General features: G+C 40.5%; 1 protein-coding gene across 2 annotated transcripts in view; it reads right to left on the reverse strand.

Moving 5' to 3' along the window:
• Window positions 1–20291, reverse strand: part of cdyl (chromodomain protein, Y-like) — a 173765-nt gene that overhangs the window by 33817 nt on the left and 119657 nt on the right. For both annotated transcript variants that reach the window (XM_043719484.2, XM_043719483.2), the window contains exon 2: window positions 5920–6586. In XM_043719484.2, coding sequence (XP_043575419.1) covers window positions 5920–6586 — 667 coding nt within the window. The remainder of the gene's footprint in view (window positions 1–5919; window positions 6587–20291) is intronic.

Consider the following 20291-nt stretch of genomic DNA (forward strand, 5'->3'; position numbering starts at 1 on the left):
AAGATGAAATTGGGCAGAGGGGTAGGTGGGACAGTGTAACATCTAAAAGTTTGGCAAAACTCAAAGTTAAAAAGGACATATAGCCCCAATAGGATGCATCGTAGGTTAGTGGGAAAAGTATGGTTGAAGATGGTAGATGCTCTGGACATAATCTTTCCACTCTCGAATGGTGTCAGAAGGTTGGAAGTATGTTTTTACCATTGTTGCTCAAAAAAAAAACCAAAGGAAAAGCCAGCAACTAGAAGTCAGTTAACATAACATTGGATTATTCTGAAATTTTTCCAGCCAAAAGGCAAAACTGCCATTTAGAAAAGAAATAGGTTATTAAATAACAGCCATGATTTTCATTGAAAGAAAAAGATTGAAGATTCTTTAGAAGGATTGATGTGTGCACAGGCTTGCAAAAGATGTTCAATAAGGAATTGCATGAACCAAATCAGCGTAAAAAATGAGAAAGACTTAAAGGGACATTGTGGTAGCATAATGAAGTTATTTGTGGGAAGCAGAGACTAGTGGGAGGCTGCATATAGGGATTAGCATCAAAGCTGCTGCGTATTTGATACATTTAAGATGGCCTAAATTTGGGTAAACAGAATATAAATTTAAAATGTTTGTGGAAGAAATGAAATTCAAATGTTGGGGATGGCAAGGAGGCTACTGTCAGATTTCAGGAGGGATGTTAAAAGACTGATGAAATAGGCAGACATGACAGATGAAATTTAATGTGGAGGAGTGTGAAATAACATTTTGAAAGAAAAATTATTAAAATGCAATGCAAACTAAATTGCACAAATTTGCAAGTAGTTGGAGGAATAGACACACTTCAGGCTGCATATACAGGGGTTCGCTGATTTATGAATGCCTGACTTAAGAATGCTTGTACATGTGAATGTGATCCCATTCAGTGGTGTAATTTTAAAGACCTTAAATACGAACATTTGCTGTACTTACGAACGGCTGTTTTGTATTGCCTTTCATTGTGCTCCGTCTTGTATCAGACATGCATATGAACCAACTTGTGAATAGACTCCATAATAGTACCCATTTGCAATCTGGGGACTGCTTGTACATAAACTTCTTAACTGCCATGTCATCTTCAAAAGATTTATTAGAAGAACATATACAATCCAGGAACAGAGTACAAAAACAAGAAAATCAGTCGAAGCCTTTATAGAACACTGGCTAGGCCTCAATGATGTATTGTATCCAAACTTAAGGGCCAAATTTCACAGAAGATCACAGAATGAGGACAAGATTTTAACAGATTTTGAGAAAATATAAAGAATATTTACAAGAATGGAATCATGGATGCTGGACTTCAGTTACATGAAAGAATAGTGTAGTTTAATTTGTTTGCAACACTTTGCCAATTTTTACTGCACAAGGTTATTGGGAGTAGATCGGTGTCTGGAACTTTATACACAAAATAGATCAGTCGTGATCTTATGAATATGGCCATTTAAATCCTCAAGCCTGCTCCATCATTCAATATGTTGGCATGATGACAGAGGTAAATGGAAAGAAAGAGGATTTTACATAAGAAAGGGAATGATTAAGATCATTATCACAGCAGAAAAGGCTAAGGTGGAGGACAATTTGAGACCGATGAAGGATTTTGATAAATAATTAAGGAAGTATTTCCAGTAGCAGAGGTTTCCTTAACTACATTGCAGAGATCTCAGGTAATTGGCAAAAAAAACTGGAGGCAGGTGAATAATTTTTATTTCTTGCATAGGAGTCAGGATTGGAAATGTCTTACTTGAAAACAATGGGGTAGCAGATTAAGTTACAACATGCAAAATAAAACAAATCAAAACAAAACAGGAAGAAAACCGGGATGGCACGGTGACTCAGTGGTTAGCACTGCTGCTTCACAGCACCAGAGACCCGGGTTCAATTCCCACCTTGAGCGACTGCCCATACGGACTTTGCATATTCTGCGTGGGTTTCCTCCAGGTACACCAGTTTCCTCCCACAATCCAAAGATGTGCAGGTCAGGTGAATTGGCCATGCTAAAAATTGTCCATAGTGTTATGTGCATTAGTCAGGAGTAAATATAGGGTAGGGGAATAGGTCTGGATGGAATACTCTTTGGAGGGTCAGTGTGGACTTATTGGGTTGAAGGGCTGTTTCCACGCTATAGGGATTCTAATTCTTAAAAAAAAAAACACGCACAGAAAAGGGAGAAAATTGCAGAGTTGTGGGGGAAAATTGTTGGGACGTAAAACATTAGATAACTTTGAAAGAGCTTGCATAGCTAGGATGGGCCAAATGGCCTCTTTATATAGTCCAACAATTTCATGAATCAGATCCATTACAATAAATTATGATGTGGAGATCCTGGTGTTGGACTGGGATGGACAAAATCAGAAGCTACAGGACACCAGTGACACTTCATGAAGTAGCAGTGCTCCAAAAGCTTGTGATTTCAAATAAACCTGTTGGAATATAACCTGGTGTCGTGTAACCTCTGACTTAATACATTATGAAGCTTGAGAATTTTTTTTTTTAAAAAAAAAGATAATCGCCCAAATATATTCCACTGAATGGCATAGCTAAATTTGTTTTAAGGACAAATGTATCTTTGAGTTTCTTTCTTCCCAGACTTGCCATGATCATTTCAAATCAGTAAATGTTTGTTAAAAATGATCCCATTTGGCTTATAACGTACCACTGAAGTGAAATTCAAAATCTGGAGCGCAAAGCTACCCTGAGGTGAATCTGAACTTGCATAGTTGGTAATTTTGCACTGAAAATCTATACACAATCTCGGATATTCCAATACAAAGGAGTCATTGTATGGGTGTCCAGTACAGACAATAAAGTGTTCTGTTTTTTGGGGGAAAAAAATACTACACACACTTAAATAGGAAAGCTAGAATCCACTGATTCTTTTTTAAACTTTTTAAAATTATTTGCTTAAACTCACTAATGTGGTTATTTTTACATGAATTTCAGGCAATTCTGTTTGTAGTCTGCACAATATAACTTGTAGCCAGCTTCCCCAAGATAAACTGAAAGGTGTTTTTCTAAAATAGTCCAGCTATTTCCAGTCTCAAGTAGAATTCTTTGAAAAATGTTAACAGGTTAAAAAAAAATACTGAACAACATTGGGTATAACCTAAAATAGTGTTTATGCATTTGGGAGTCATTTGTGATGATTTGGAGGAAGATGGTAGAGCAAATTAATTACAAAATACCAATACAAGAAAATTAACCTCACTTTGGGAATCCTTAAATGTTGTTTTCTGTTTTAACAATCCTATTGTATTTTGCTTTTACAAAATCAGGTAAGACATGAAAAACAAAGTTCAATGCTGCCTCACAGCACCAGAGACCCGGGTTCAATTCCTGCCTCAGGCAACCGTCTGTGTGGAGTTTGCACATTCTCCCGTGTCTGCATGGGCTTCCTCCAGGTGCTCCGGTTTCCTCCCACAGTCCAAAGATGTGCAGGTTAGGTGAATTGGCCATGCTAAATTACCTGTAGTGTTAGATGAAGGGGTAAGTGTAGGGGAATGGGTCTGGGTGGGTTGCTCTTCGGAGGGTCAGAAGGACTTGTTGGCCGAAGGGCCGGTTGCCACACTGTAGGGAATCTAATCTAACTTAAGAAACTGACAACTGATACAATTGTATCCGGACTGTCAGTTAATTAAGCTATCTCTCACATAGCTTAATATCAAGCTGTTGAGGGGTTAGATAGGCATCAAGCCCCAACCAACTTTGCTCATCTGAAATTTTGTCGCATTAGAACTTGGGGGTGGGGGGGGCAGTATAATAGGATAAAAGCAGTGGCTTATAATCACAGATACAGGATACAATTATACTGTGATATCCTGTTGGTGGTGAGCCAAAGAGGAATTTGGAAAAAGTTCTATTAACAAATCACCTGATTAGTTTGGCACAAGACTTGGATCTTAAAGAGTACAACGGATTCTCCATATCAATGACAATTCAACTTGTTTAACTGTTCAAGTTTGCCAAGTGTTATGGGAATAGTATTAAAATTTACTTGTCAACCTGTTTATTTTTATTTCCAGCTTTGCACTTGCATTGTAAATGAAGGTATTTGAAATTGCTGCAGTAATGAGCATGGGGAACTCATTTATGAGCAAGTGTTCCAAATTTCTGCACTACTTAAAACACTTAGTTAAAAGTCACACAACACCAGGCCAACAGGTTTATTTGGAAGTACTGGATTTCAGAGCATGGTTCCTTCATCAGGTAGCTGTATAACCTGTGTGATTTTCAAACTTTGTCCACCCCACTCCAACACTGGCACCTCCACATCATGGCTACCATCTATAAGACATCTCAGGCCAATACTGTCGAAGTTCATTTGAATGAGAAACCTTGCAGTAAAAAAAAACTACACCCATCTTTGGAGGCTAAATTTAAGTGAAAATCCTTGGAGATGAAAAGGATACTGTGCTAGTTTAATGAGATATGGTGAATTAGCGAAATATCATTTTATATTAAAGTAGAATAATAGGGAAAACAGTAAGGAAGAGTCACAGAATCACAGAAGCTTGAACACAAAAAAAAAATCCAGGATAGCACTAAATCTTGCTAACAATGATGAAAGTACATATTTTTCCACATCTTAAATGTGGTCCAAGTGAAGTGAAGCACAATTTTGTTTTACAAACATTAGGGAGCTAAAGGAAAATAAGTTCATTTAAAAGAAAAACAGATAACTTTCATGAAGGGAGATGAACAGGGCCTGAAGTTGAAATTGGGAGTTAGGGTAGTGAAAGGCTTGGAGTCATTAAAAAAAGAAATTAAAGTCAAACATTTAACAAACAGGAAAGCAAAATATACAAACTAAGTTCAGTACAGTGAATGGGAATGGGGAGAAACAACAATGGATCTAGGAAAATGAGAAAGGAATGTGCAGGATAGAAAATGTGTGGACACTACAGCTTGGATCTTTATATTAAGTGGGAAATCAATAGATTATACATTTAAAAATTGTTAGATTTAAGGCAATTTTTGAAATTAATTACAACATAATATCTTAATTCAAAATGCATTTACATTGACTTAATAAGCTGTACTATTTGTTCAAATATATATCACTGGTCAAAATAACTGATCAGGTTAAATATTGAAATCAAAATTAAAATGATTACATTGGCAATTTCCAACACTGAACAGAATATCTTTAAAATTATTTTGACAAAATGTACACAGGATGAAGCATCTTTCACAAAAAACAGCAATTTTATATTATATTTTACCCTTGCAAGAACAGCCAACTCTCACACCAATCTTTTGGCAATCTGACTGCACCAAGGTATGGTGTAGAATTCAATGTTCCTTGAATGTCAAATGACCTGTGGGTACATTGCATTAAGAACAAATACCCAAAAAAACAAAAGTAATAAAAAAAACTTGCTCTAAATCTTCTGAATATAAATGCATGAAATGTTCAGTACAATACTTCAAAGTCCCGACATATTTCAACACAGCAGGAAATAGGGTTTAGAAAACTAGATAATTTTTTTATATTCCAAACTGTACATCCATTGGTCAAATAATAGAAATCATACTAATCACATGAATGATAGGCCACTCAAAAGACTTTGATAAAAATACAGAGTTTACTCTTGTGGATATGAGAATTTTGATTTAAGAGGATTTCTACATGTATTCCAGGATGCCAAAACCAAAATTTTACTTCCAACGATTAAATGCCAACTTTGCAACAGATGAAAGATTGGGTAAAATCAGAATGGAGAGTTTGACTGATTGAAATCTGTTCCACAACATTTCCATTGTTTTGTAGGTTTACTACATGCAACTTAAAGGCTTGTAAATAAATCAATAATTCAGATTGAAAAATTTGTAATAGCTCATGGTCAATTATTCAACTTTTATTAAAATATACAACAATACAAACACATTCACATTCACACTCACCTTTCCCATTAAATGATAATGCTGAGGCTGTTGCTCCTGTCACTGGCAGTTGCATCTGGGGTGATAATGGTTGTGTCCTTGGCCTGGTTCCCATTCTGGCTCTCTCTGCTCCATGGACAAGCAAAGCTCCAAATGGCTTTTCAATAGCCAAGTCTGGTGCTACAGAGTCAGGATTGTGTGTCATTTGCTCTAACCTATCTGATGAGGTATCCTGAAAACCATCAACAACTATCCTATTCTTTAGTGGGCTCCTGGGGATTAGGATTTTGATGCCAGATTTAGTAAGGTCCATCGTCTTCCTACTGGAGAAAGTCTGAGAGTTGGTTTTTCGATATTTCTGGTGACTTGATAAGAACTGGTTGGAGCCTTTTGAATCACAGTCTTTACCAACTCCTGGGGATCTGGGAGAAGACTTTGACAGAGAACTGTTGGTCGACCGGGAAATCTGCTTTCGAGCATTGTTTAGAGTGTGTTTGTTTGCCCTGGAGAAAGGTCCATCTTTCTGTTTATCACTGTGCTGCCTGTTAAACTCCAGAATATATTCCTCACAGTTCACCAGATGATGTTCTGGTTCCCATGTGTCATCGTCGCTGTTGTAACCTTTCCACCGGACCAAGTATTCTGTTCGGCCTTTTTTATTTTTCCTCTTGGCCACAATTCTCTCTACCTATTAAATCAGGAAACAATGGAATCAGTGATACATAACATGCTACGGCTTTTGCGCTATAATAAAGGTTTCTCTCTATTGTTCCAATTATAGAAATGCTATTCTGGTAAATGACCAAGTCTAGAATTGTATCTGACATTTCAATGAAGTATAACAGGATTATAACAAATGTATGAGATCTGATGTTGTTATTATGTGCAAAAGCCATGCACTGGACATGCAGTAGTTTGCAGATAGACAGTTGCTGAACATAACATACTGTGCAATAAAAATACGACGATTTTTAGCAGTAGGAAAGTATCTCAACCCTGAAATGTTCAACATTTTTGGTTGATAATCATGAATCACCAACCTAGCACTGGAGAATAGAATTGTACAGGACAGGAAAACACCAGTACAATTTTGCTCTTTGAGAAACATGTCATTATTCACCTCCTAATCCCCCAAAAAATTGTCCTCTCACCATATCCCTCTAGTTTCCCATTCCAAAACTTACCCTTTTGCTTTTAAACACTTCTACACCACTAAAAAAAAAACTGAATCCTTGACCATAGTGACATAGTATTTGCCTCCTTTAAGTTGAAGCATTTCATCCAATCCCCTCTATAGTTTTGAAAACGTAATTAGCGCTTTTAAATGCTCGCTTTTAAAAAAGGGGTCCAACCCCAAAGTCAACTTCCTTTAGGATTTAAAATAATCGATATCCAAATTATGCTTTGTTGCTACTCATAAAAGCATTTTCCTTCAAATGTCTGGGTGATCATCGACTTGTCTGTAACCGCTACTTAAAGCTAGAGAATTCTGGAAGAATTAACAGATCAGACAGATTTATACTGGATTCACCCCTACCAGAAGTATGTCATAACAATTTTGAACAGATTAAATATAACTTACTTTCTTTTTATCTCCAAAATTAATCTTTATAGATTTACCTTCATAACTTCCTTTTTACCTTTTCTGAAGGGCAACTGAACATAGTTTCACTTAAGATAGACTTACTCCCTTGGATCTTTGTGTTTGTACAAAGTTACGTGAAAGTTGATTTACATTTAGGTAATTCAGTAAAGCAGAAACTCAAAGCTTAGTCTACTCTTTGATGACTGATTTGCCTGATCAATAGTGTCCCAGAATGACAGATTCAAGATTGAATACCATCCAAAAAGTAATGCACAATAAACTCAAATATGATTTATGAAAATCCAGCTAACTTATGTATTCTTGTGAAGGATTCCTGAGAAAAAGCCACTGCTATTTCTTACATTCTGCTGGGAGCTCAATATGCTGACAAACCTAAAGAAGCTGTCAGGAAGTGATCAGGACTTGCCTTAAGTGAAGGGAATGGAATACAAAAAAAAATACATGGCAGACATTGTGACTGTGACATGATGGGTAGCAAATGGAAACAAGCAGTTATTGACAGTTACAGGAACAAAATTCTAGGAGCCTGAAATAAAAACTGACAACACTGGAGACACTCAAGTCTGGCAGCCTTGAAGTGTTAATTCTATTTTTCTCTCTCTCTTAAATCTGCTCAACCATGGTTTTCATTCAAGTCTGTGACAGTGGCCAAACACATCTTGTGGACAATAGTTGGAGTTATACTTAAGCAGTAAGTTGTGACAACAGAAGGAACGACTCGACTGATGGAATAAGGCAGTCCTAGTAGTATCAATACTCGATTTACTGCTGAAAAAATAATTACAAGTGTAGGAAATCACTATAATTGTCTGCAGTTTAGACAGGATCAAGACTGAAATATTGCAATACAATGTTTTGGAACTGCAAAAAACACCACTCTGATAAATGGTTGAATTATCAAAAGAACCCAGATGACAGTTTCAGATTACACAGATTGTGTTGTACAAACTTTTGTCTTCGCCTGTTCATCTGTCGTCCTGTTTTCCACATCAGTCGAAGCAAACGGTCAGAGACACAGTATGGTTCTACCTTCATCTTTATTATGAGCCCTGGAGACAGAGCGATTGACCATATACACAAAGACCTGAGTTCTCTGTCTGCTCTCAAACAGCAGATTCTGAAGGAATTATACAGTCATTTACAGGGAACAGCATCCAAATAAGGCAACATCTATAATGTAATGGTCACCCAGTCAGTCAATCAGTAAGCATCAGTGAAGATTAAGCCATCTGGTATTACACAATAGATGTTCTTCACCTCATCAAACCACTACCCTTGACTCCAGCACCTCACTGGTTTACTGCAAGGTCTTATCTGGTCAAAGTCATGTCAGTGGAGCCTGTTCAAGCAATCCTAAACTTAATTCTTTCCCTATCTGCTCATACCTTATACACTTTCTCACATCCTTCTCAATTAGTCTGCAGTAGAATATTGTCAGAGGTCAGATCTGAGTCTCAAATAATCTATGAATATTATGTATATAAGTCTGATCAAGTTCATACAAAAGCAAGATAACACAGAAGGAAGCCATTCAGCCCTTGTTGATATTCACCATCCACATAAGGATATTGCTCCAGATCAAAACTTACCCACTTGGTTTTTACATTCATTTAATTAGTTTAAATTCGTTCACCTATCAATCCTAATCTCGACTGCTGAAATAACCTTCGAAAGTAGAAGTCAGAAAGTGAATTCCATTAATCCATACTAGTGTTTGAAAGGGTTGTTCTATCCATGTTTTAAACCTTTTAGATTTAATATTAGACAATAGACAATAGGTGCAGGAGTAGGCCTTTCTGCCCTTCGAGCATGCACCACCATTCAATATGATCATGGCTGATCATCCTTAATCAGTATCCTGTTCCTGCCTTATCTCCATAACCCTTGATTCCACTATCCTTGAGAGCTCTATCCAACTCTTTCTTAAACGAATCCAGAGACTGAGCCTCCCCTGCCCTCTAGGGCAGAGCATTCCACACAGCCTGGGTGAAGACGTTTCTCCTCATCTCTGTCCTAAATGGTCTACCCCGTATTTTTAAGCTGTGTCCTGTGGTTCGGCACTCACCCATCTGCGGAAACATGTTTCCTGCCTCCAGAATGTCCAATCCTTTAATAATCTTATATGTCTCAATCAGATCCCCTCAGTCTTTTAAACTCAAAGGTATACAAGCCCAGTCGCTCCAGTCTTTTAGCATAAGGTAGTCCAGCCATTCCAAGAATTGACCTCGTGAACCTACGCTGCACTCCCTCAATAGCCAGAATGTCTTTCCTCAAATTTGGAGACCAGAACTACACACAATACTCCAGGTATCGTCTCACCAGGGCCCTGGACAGCTGCAGAAGAACCTCTTTGCTTCTATACTCAATCCCTCTTGTTATGAAGGCCAGCATGCTATTAGCCTTCTTCACTACCTGCTGTACCTGCATGCTTCCCTTCATTGACTGGTGTACAAGAACACCCAGATCTCTTTGTACTGCCCCTTTACCTAAATTGAGTCAATTTAGGTAGTAATCTGCCTTCCTGTTCTTGCCACCAAAGTGGATAACCATACATCTATCCACATTAAACTGCATCTGCCATGCATCTGACCGCTCACCTAACCTGTCCAGGTCACCCTGTAATCTCCTAACATCCTCCTCACATTTCACCCTGCCACCCAGCTTAATATCATCAGCAAATTTGCTAATGTTATTACTAATACCATCTTCTATATCATTAATATTGATTATAAAAAGCTGCGGTCCCAGCACTGATCCCTGCGGTACCCCACTGATAACTGCCTGCCATTCCGAAATGGAGCAGTTTATCACTACTCTTTGTTTCCTGTCAGCCAACTAACTTTCAATCCAAGTTAGTACTTTGCCCCCAATACAATGCGCCCTAATTTTGCTCACTAACCTCCTATGTGGGACTTTATCAAAGGATTTCTGAAAGTCCAGGTACACTACATCTACTGGATCTCCCTCGTCCATCTTCAGAGTTACATCCTCAAAAACTTCCAGAAGATTAGTCAAGCATAATTTCCCCTTCATAAATCCATGCTGACTCTGACCTATCCTATATTGCAGTTCTTCTTCCTGTATATAAATTACTGTCTCTACCAAGAATGCTACGAAAACCCAAGCAGCATCCGTGAGGCAAGAGAGAGAGAAAAAAAAATCAACATTTCAGGTCAATAAGCATATAGGTGTGCTATTTGAATGCATCCACTTTCCCACAAAATCAATTGTTACTGTAGCACTGTAGTGTTGGGTGATGGGGTGGGGGAAGAGAAAAGAGAGGGAGAAAAGAGAAAATTGAGATGTGATTTCAATGAAACATTTAAACTCTTAAGAATAGATACTTTGAGGATGTTTGCTTGGCTAGGGAGTCTATAAATATTGTTGCTGAATAAAAGGGGTCAATAATTTTGAATGAGATGCAAAATTTCTCCGTATAAAAAGACCTCTGCAGCATTGGAAGTCTCAACCTCAGAGTTAACAATGCTCAGTTGCTATGTATATTCAGGATAGCAAAACTCCATTAAGTTCTAAGGGAATCAAAAGGGATGTGGGTATAATGCAAAGATGGATTCAGGAACAAGACAAATAATTGTTTTCCTGAATGGCAGAATAGGCAAGAAGATCCAGATGGCTAACTCCTACTCCTATTTCTTAAGCTTCTTGAAGGTTTCCTTTAGACAGTTGGAAGTTGGAGGGAAATCATGAGCACCTGGAAGAGTGCACACAAGAGATTCAACATTTCAGTTTTAAGTCTCAAGTTTTATTTCTGATACATGTGGTTAGCAGCTCAATAAACAGATAAGCAGTAGGACACTTCCGTTGCAGAGATTTATCCTCATCCAATGAGGATTTCTAGGCCACTTCTTAATTTGGACATCCTCATATGCATAACTGTCATCAACTGGATAAGTTCACGCTCCGGCATTGCAATGGTATCACTTTTGCATAAACTAAACTGCATCTGTCATCGACCTTTCCAGAACATATGATGAAGGTTCATAACATCTTATTCTTATTTGGGAACTTTGGTTCAACAATGGAGGTAAAATGGATTGAAGAAGTTTAAAGAAAAGCAAAGCTCAGGTGATCATTTATAACAGTTGTTTAAAAAGTAGCATTTCTTTCAATCATTTGGCTTTGGACAAAATGATAAGCAAGCCATCTCAGGAGACCACTGCTGTAGTTTTTGCTGAGTTTTACAACTCAAAACAAGGAGAGAGAGGCAGCCCAGATGCAAGTTCATTCAGAGTTCCTTATCACGAGAGGTAGTGTTAGTAGAAGTCAGAATAGTCAGGGCTAGGGAAAAGGCTGTATTTAAATACCTAACAGCACCACTAGATGATGTGACACATATGCAGTCAAACTCCTAAGTATGAGCTCAATGAAAATCAACAGTCATTGCAGTATGGCAGTTTTGACTGATCAGTATCTGGTTTTATTAAACTTGCAGTACTGTACTCATATAAAAAGGTGCCCCTGAAATTAATGAGGTCATTGACCCAGTGGAACACTTAAAGAGCTGTCATCTGCTGCCTCACTGGTTAGCTCACTCCAAGTGAAATGACAAGCTGTGCAGCAAGAAATGCCATGAGCAACAAGACAGAAAAGGGGATTAGGGCAACAGCCAGGGGAATGGCAAGATAAGGGGCGCAAGAAGTTCAGAGCTGCTTGGAAGCAAGCTAGAAACAGGCTGTGGAGGTGTCAAGTTTGTAGAATATATTCCTTTCTGACAAGGTTAAGGAACTCATGTTAAGTAGAAAGAAATCAGAGTTAGCAGCTTGTTTAAAAGGCAGAGGGAGACATGTTAACGAAAGAAAACATCAAATGAGCACATAAAATTTGAGAAACGGAAATAGATTAGTCATACCAGTTGAACAAGGAGTTTTATCATGGAGACAGGAGTGACACATGACTCAGGTATTGGTGCCTTTTAGTTCTTGTTTGGGCAAAATGATTGAAGCCTTCTTTCTAATGAAAAGATTTCAAATAGTTCTCCTATAGAATAATATCATAATGTGTCAGAACTCAAATTATTTTATTAAAAAGTATATTGGCAGTCTCTGGTGAATACATTTATTGACTGACTTCCATGATGAACATAAAAACAAAATAAAGTTTACAGCCCATTAAGCAAGGTTTTACTCTGGTTTCAGATTTGCTCAGTATTACTATAAGCAGAGATCACATCATCTCTCCAGCACTAACATCCTCAAAAAGTGCTACCTACCCTGCCCCCCCCTTTCTTAAACACCTTGGATACAGGAATATTTTATACGCTGTCCTGCCCCTTTATGCACCAGTTCTGTTGCCATGACATAGAAATACAATACTTGCACCTGCAGCTTATCAACTTTATTTAAAATATACTAAATACTACATCAAGGAGAAAGTGAGGTCTGCAGATGCTGGAGATCAAAGTTGAAACTTTATTGCTGGAACAGCACAGCAGGTCAGGCAGCATCCAGGGAACAGGAGATTCGACGTTTCGGGCACAGGCCCTTCTTCAGGAATGAGCAGAGAGTGTTCAGCAGGAGAAGATAAAAGGTAGGGAGGAGGGACTTGGAGGAGGGGAGTTGGAAATGTGATAGGTGGAAAGAGGTCAAGGTGAGGGTGATAGGTCGGAGTAGGGTGGAGGCGGAGAGGTCAAGAAGAAGACTGCAGGTCAGGAAGGCGGTGCCGGGCTGGAAGGATCCGGCTGAGACAAGGTGGGGGGAGGGGGGATGAAGAAACTGGTGAAGTCCAAGCCTAACTCCGCCCCCCGGCCGAGTTCCGTCACCGCGCCTAACCCCGCCCCCAAGCCGCGTTCCGCCACCACGCCTAACTCCGCCCCCCGGCCGAGTTCCGTCACCGCGCCTAACCCCGCCCCCACGCCACGTTCCGTCACCGCGCCTAACTCCGCCCCCCGGCCGAGTTCCGTCACCGCGACTAACCCCGCCGGTCTCTATCACCATGTCCAACTCCGCCCCCAAGCCGACCTCTGTCCCCGCCCCCAGGCCTAACCCCGCCCCCACATCCAGCTCCAGCCCCACACCAGGTCCTAGCTCCCAGCCCTGCCGTGTGTTCACCATCCCTCCAGACTTGCCCCTCTCTGAGGATGAAAGATCAGTCCTCAGCAGAGGTCTCACCTTCGTTCCCACACGTTCTCGGGTCAATGAATTCAATACACGGAGTGACACCGAACAATTCTTCCGCCGCCTTCGCCTCCGTGCCTTCTTCTTCAATCAAGACTCTCGCCCACCCTCTGACGACCCCTTCTCCCACCTCCAACACACCCCGTCCACCTGGACACCCCGTGCTGGCCTCCTACCTGCCCTCGACCTCTTCATAGCAAACTGCCGCCGCGATATTAACCGCTACCTGAACTCCCACACTCCCCCCACCCACTCCAACCTCTCACCCTCGGAACGCGCAGCCCTCCACTCCCTCCGTTCCAACCCCAACCTCACCATCAAACCAGCTGACAAGGGAGGCGCAGTAGTAGTTTGGCGCACTGACCTTTACACCGCTGAGGCCAAACGCCAGCTCGCAGATACCTCCTCCTACCGTCCCCTTGACCATGACCCCACCCCCCACCACCAAACCATCATCTCCCAGACCGTCCATAACCTCATCACCTCAGGGGACCTCCCATCCACCGCCTCCAACCTCATAGTCCCACAACCCCAAACCACCCGTTTCTACCTCCTGCCCAAAATCCACAAACCTGACTGCCCCGGACGACCCATCGTCTCAGCCTGCTCCTGCCCAACCGAACTCATCTCGGCATACCTCGACACGGTCCTGTCCCCATTAGTCCAAGAACTCCCCACCTACGTTCGTGACACCACCCACGCCCTCCACCTCCTCCAGGATTTCCGCTTCCCCGGTCCCCAACGCCTCATCTTCACCATGGACATCCAGTCCCTGTACACCTCCATCCCCCATCACGAAGGACTCAAAGCACTCCGCTTCTTCCTTTCCCGCCGTACCACCCAGTACCCTTCCACCGACACCCTCCTTCGACTGACCGAACTGGTCCTCACCCTGAACAACTTTTCTTTCCAATCCTCCCACTTTCTCCAAACAAAAGGAGTAGCCATGGGCACCCGCATGGGCCCCAGCTATGCCTGCCTCTTCGTAGGGTATGTGGAACAATCCATCTTCCGCAACTACACTGGCCCCACCCCCCATCTTTTTCTTCGCTACATTGATGACTGTATCGGCGCTACCTCGTGCTCCCACGAGGAGGTTGAACAGTTCATCCACTACACCAACACCTTCCACCCCGACCTCAAATTCACCTGGACAGTCTTGGACTCCTCCCTCCCCTTCCTAGACCTTTCTGTTTCTATCTCAGGCGACCGAATCAACACGGACATCTACTACAAACCTACCGACTCCCACAGCTACCTGGACTACACCTCCTCCCATCCTGCCCCCTGCAAAAACGCCATCCCATTCTCCCAATTCCTTCGTCTCCGCCGCATCTGCTCCCAGGAGGACCAGTTCAAAATACGTACAACACAGATGGCCTCCTTCTTCAAGGACCGCAATTTCCCCCCCGACGTGGTCGACGGTGCCCTCCACCGCATCTCCTCCACTTCCCGCTCCTCCGCCCTTGAGCCCCGCCCCTCCAACCGCCACCAGGACAGAACCCCACTGGTCCTCACCTACCACCCCACCAATCTCCATGTACAGCGCATCATCCGCCGTCACTTCCGCCACCTCCAAACAGACCCCAGCACCAAGGATATATTTCCCTCCCCTCCCCTATCAGCTTTCCGTAGAGACCACTCCCTCCGCGACTCCCTTGTCAGATCCACACCCCCCACCGACCCAACCACCACTCCCGGCACCTTCCCTTGCAACCGCAGGAGGTGCAACACTTGCGCCCACACCTCCCCCCTCACTTCTCTCCAAGGCCCCAAGGGAAACTTCCATATCCGCCACAGATTCACCTGCACCTCCACCCACATCATCTACTGCATCCGCTGCAGCCGGTGTGGCCTCCTCTATATTGGGGAGACAGGCCGCCTACTTGCGGAGCGATTCAGGGAGCACCTCTGGGCCACCCGGACGAACCAACCCAACCAACCTGTGGCACAGCATTTCAACTCCCCCTCCCACTCCACCGAGGATATGCAGGTCATTGGACTCATCCACCGCCAAACCACAACAACCCGACGGTCGGAGGAGGAGCGTCTTATCTTCCGACTGGGAACCCTCCAACCGCAGGGGATGAACTTGGACTTCACCAGTTTCTTCATCCCCCCTCCCCCCACCTTGTCTCAGCCGGATCCTTCCAGCCCGGCACCGCCTTCCTGACCTGCAGTCTTCTTCTTGACCTCTCCGCCTCCACCCTACTCCGACCTATCACCCTCACCTTGACCTCTTTCCACCTATCACATTTCCAACTCCCCTCCTCCAAGTCCCTCCTCCCTACCTTTTATCTTCTCCTGCTGAACACTCTCTGCTCATTCCTGAAGAAGGGCCTGTGCCCGAAACGTCGAATCTCCTGTTCCCTGGATGCTGCCTGACCTGCTGTGCTGTTCCAGCAATAAAGTTTCAACTAAATACTACATCACACTTCTATTTCTCTCCCAATCTGTGCAACACAGATGGGTTCAATGTCTTGATGGGATAATCTGCTACTAAGGATGAAGATGATTTAAACTAATTTAAAAGGTGGATGGGAACCAGTTTGATTAAATCATTTCAAATTTGTAATGACTCTGAATAATGGGGCTTGGTTTCTAGTTTGCTACCAAGTGTGTAACACAAAATGTTTTAATTGCCCGTATCTTCCTGTGGTGGAAGCATTGGCAAGGAGAAACCTCACGGCATGTCATTCTTTCCTGTGACCTTTGCTCCAGAGCGTTGTTCCCAAACATCAATCAGAAATAGGATTGTCAATTTGTTCACAATATACTGATAATGATGTAGCAATAACCAGGTAACTTGCTTTTGTGGTGTCAATTGAGGGATAGTTGTTTACCAGGATAAAAGGCATAACATGCTTGCTCGTCTTTGAAATAATGGCATGGGATGTTTTACATCCATCTGAATTGGCCATAACACATTGCAGGATAGCATCTCTGAAAGCATACATTTCCCCAGCACAGGAATGGAATTGAATCGAATCTACAACCTTCTGATTTAGAATAGAGAGTATGCTGACGATTGAAGAATACCTGGTAGTTACGGCACAGTCTAATTAAAAATCTAGAAAAATATGGAGGGATTATTTATTATAAATTCAGCCATTCAAACATCAATATCAATCTCCCATCTTACCACCTTAGTAAGATATGGGCTATTAAAACATTTCTGTTCTGATATACCAGATGGCAGTAGAAATCAAGCCTCATTATTCCCAGAGCCATCACAAACATCAAAAAGATTTAGTCAAACTATCTGAACTACCAATTTAACCTGAGTTTGGCAGCCAGGTAAAAGAAAACATATTAGGTTTCTGTATTTAAGGAGGAAGCAGCTGTTTATTTCAAACATATTTTTAACCAATGGCAGAAAAGCAAATAGTTAACAAATACAGTACCAATTTAAAAATATTCCCATTCATATGCAAGCAGAGACAAGACAAATATTATGGACAGGGAAGGAACAAAAAAAAAAGTAGTCAATGAAGCATAGTTCGGACATCAGTCCAAATGATAGACATCAATGAAATGCTTTCCTTTAGTTTCCTTCTGGTCCCTTCAAGGTGGGCATGAAGTCGTGGACACATTGTTCTCACTTTTACATTCACTGGTTAAAGACTCACCCTTTTACGGTCTCTGAAGGTGATTTTCCCTTTCAAGAAGAAAATTTACAGAGACAGAACTAACTGTTTGAAAATTTCTTTCATTACTCAAAAGGGAAGAGGATAGGGAAAAGGGGGAGACACCGACAGTGGATGAGTGCAAGATAGGGACAGATTTTCTCCTTCACAGGTCAAAATGTTTCTGCTGCATTGTTCAAAACACAGAAAAAAGGTGCAGCCACTAGTCCAAGAAGCAAACCAAACCAAAAAAGAGTTGATATTATGACCAGAGAACATCTAAACACATACCTAGCCCTGGTTGAAAAACCAAAACAGAAAAAAAAAGTCAGTCACCAAATAAAACTGCCCAATACAAATACCCATGAAGCTAATATGTCGATCTTCATCCTCACTGCTTGAATAGAGCAAATGTAGATGGTACACACAAGTTCTGGTAACTTTTTTTTTTAAAAAAACCTGCAAACATCTTCCTCAGGTTCCTTGGTTCAAAGCAGTGACTTTTTGCTAACAATGAAAGTGGTCAATATAGTCACAACTCTCCAAAGTTGGCTTTAATAAAAAATGTCCACAAATAAAGTAACATTCTGTAAATCAGCAGCATTTAGTTGAAATACTATAAAAGGTATAAGCTTGTGTGAAAGGAAACCACACAATAGCATTCTGAAAGTTTGTCAAAATGTTACATGATTAAATAAAGCAGCCAAGTGAATTTGCAATAAATAATGCATTCTATACTGCATAATTAAATTCACTTCCAAAAAGTATAATGCTGCAAAATTGGAATGCTTTCTACACTTAAAAGGCAAAGATGCCATAGTTTTACCAGATCATAGGGCTGCCCTCATATGTGAGTGAGAGAAAAAGAGAGGTTGAGAGGAGAATCCTTCATGGTAACCTCAGCTGGTGCAGGAATTGAGCCCATGCTGCATTAACAACCAGCCATCCAGTTAAAGAGCTAAACTGACCCTTTTAAACAATCTAAACAAAAAAAATGTCAACATACACAGCTGTTGCCACTACTGTCCAGATTACGTGGCTTTGCAACAATACACTAAACAATGCATTATTGCAAGAAAACAATCTGCTGTCAACTAGCTTCAGAATTCAAATTCAATTTTTAAAGCACCCTTTAGCAGATTTTTCTTCTTTTTAATGGTCTGGATAATGTCCCTGTTCATTACAAAAGTGTATAATTGACAACTGTTTAAATATGAATAATGCCCTGAGAGTTTCAAGAACTGTGCCTAACTTTTCCATATGCTCCAGGTATGATTTACTAAGATTCTTGACCAAATTAATTTATACTCTTAACAAAAGAGCCAATAATGTTGCATATTGCACATAAAATTAGAAGTATTTCGGTTGGTCATATTTTTGAAGAAAAGCATGAATTTTATTATATTTAAATCTGCATTTGAAAAGTTCAGTTCTGGACTGGTTTGAATCAGATTCAAATCCATAATACAACAACATTTTCTGAGGTAAATGCTTGGTTCTTGATCCTGAATTTTGATACAAGCAGCTGCTACTTATTCACTAGATGAGAGTAATGCATAAAACAAGCTTTGCTAACATGACTGCTATTAAGAGCTTCACATCAGAACAGGACTTGGCCATTAACATCTTGAATCTGCTCTACTTCTGAATGAGATCATAGCTGATCTTTATTTTAACTATGTATGTTTGAGCTTTTTCATCATTATTTTGTTTGACATGAGTAGTTAATCTTTTCAACTGAGCCCTCCAGGCTCAACAACATTTTGGCACAGCTCCAAATTTCCAATACACTTTGTGACAATGTCCCCTTTTACATGATTCTTGAACACCCTAGTTCTAATTTTATTACACTCTTTGATCTAGGTTCTACCATCAAGACAAAATAGTTTCTCTCTTACTCAAATTCCTTTAGCTCCCTAAATATCCAAATAGATCACCACAATATTCTATTAAAGAAATACAAGTCTTTGAAACTTGCAAGGTGTTACCTATTTAAGTATAGAGTTATTGACTTTATATTCAATGGGAACATTGTTGATTTTTGTTTTAATACACTGAAGAAGATGATCTGCTTTAAATATTGCATTTGAATTCTGAAGCCAGTTGACAGATTTTTTGCAATATCACGATTAAAACTGTACTAATCTGGCTGGTGATAGTGACAGGTTGAGCATTTCTTAGGTTTCAGTCGCTTGCATAGGGGGTTAGTGAGAAACAATGGGTTTTTAAAAGTTCTCGTTCACCAGTTTTCAGATTTCTTCTATGAAGTACTAAATCTCTCAGCTCTTCTCGTTTCTCAATTTAGAAAATGCTCTTATCCCCTTTTTGGGTACAAAATAGGTGACAGTACATATAGCCACCTAGATAGTGAGGACCAAACTGATAGATGGTGTTCAGTGTCCCTTGGAAACATTCAGCTTCTACCTACCCTGCTTACCATTCCAACTAAATGAATGTCATCAGTAAACTGAGATTATGGCTCTTAATACCATAATCCAAGTCATCTTTAATGAAGAAAAAAATCAGATTCAGATTCTGAGGGAGAATCACTGTTTAACCCTACCAATTTTGGCAAATTATCCTTAAATCGGTCTCCTATCCAATTTTTGCTAATTTGTTATTGGGTATCTCCTCTTGAATCTTAGTGAAAATTTTTCCAGTCCATATAAATAACATCCCAGGCAGCGCAACATTTGAGTATTCATGAAAATAATTCAATTGAGTTTGTAAGATACTTCTCACCCATCATAAATTTAGCCAACATTCAATAAATTCCTAATACGGGAGTTACAGGATAGAAATAGAAAGTACTGGCAGACAATTAATATTTATCGTCTAGGCAATTAAACTTTTGCCCAGTATGTGCGCCCATTTCTAGTAGACTTGCATTTCCCCTCTTTCAATCCTGCCTAACCAACTTGTTAATAATTTCATGGTTCTCTGCTTTAAAATCAATAACTCCAATGGTACATTTCACAATCTTGTTTTCTTAAAAATTATAAAATCTTGTTTTAGATTACTGAATCA

This window comes from Chiloscyllium plagiosum, unplaced genomic scaffold, assembly GCF_037043375.1.
Source record: "Chiloscyllium plagiosum isolate Xiang-an unplaced genomic scaffold, Cpla_swu_hap1 HiC_scaffold_34, whole genome shotgun sequence".
NCBI lineage: Eukaryota > Metazoa > Chordata > Chondrichthyes > Orectolobiformes > Hemiscylliidae > Chiloscyllium > Chiloscyllium plagiosum.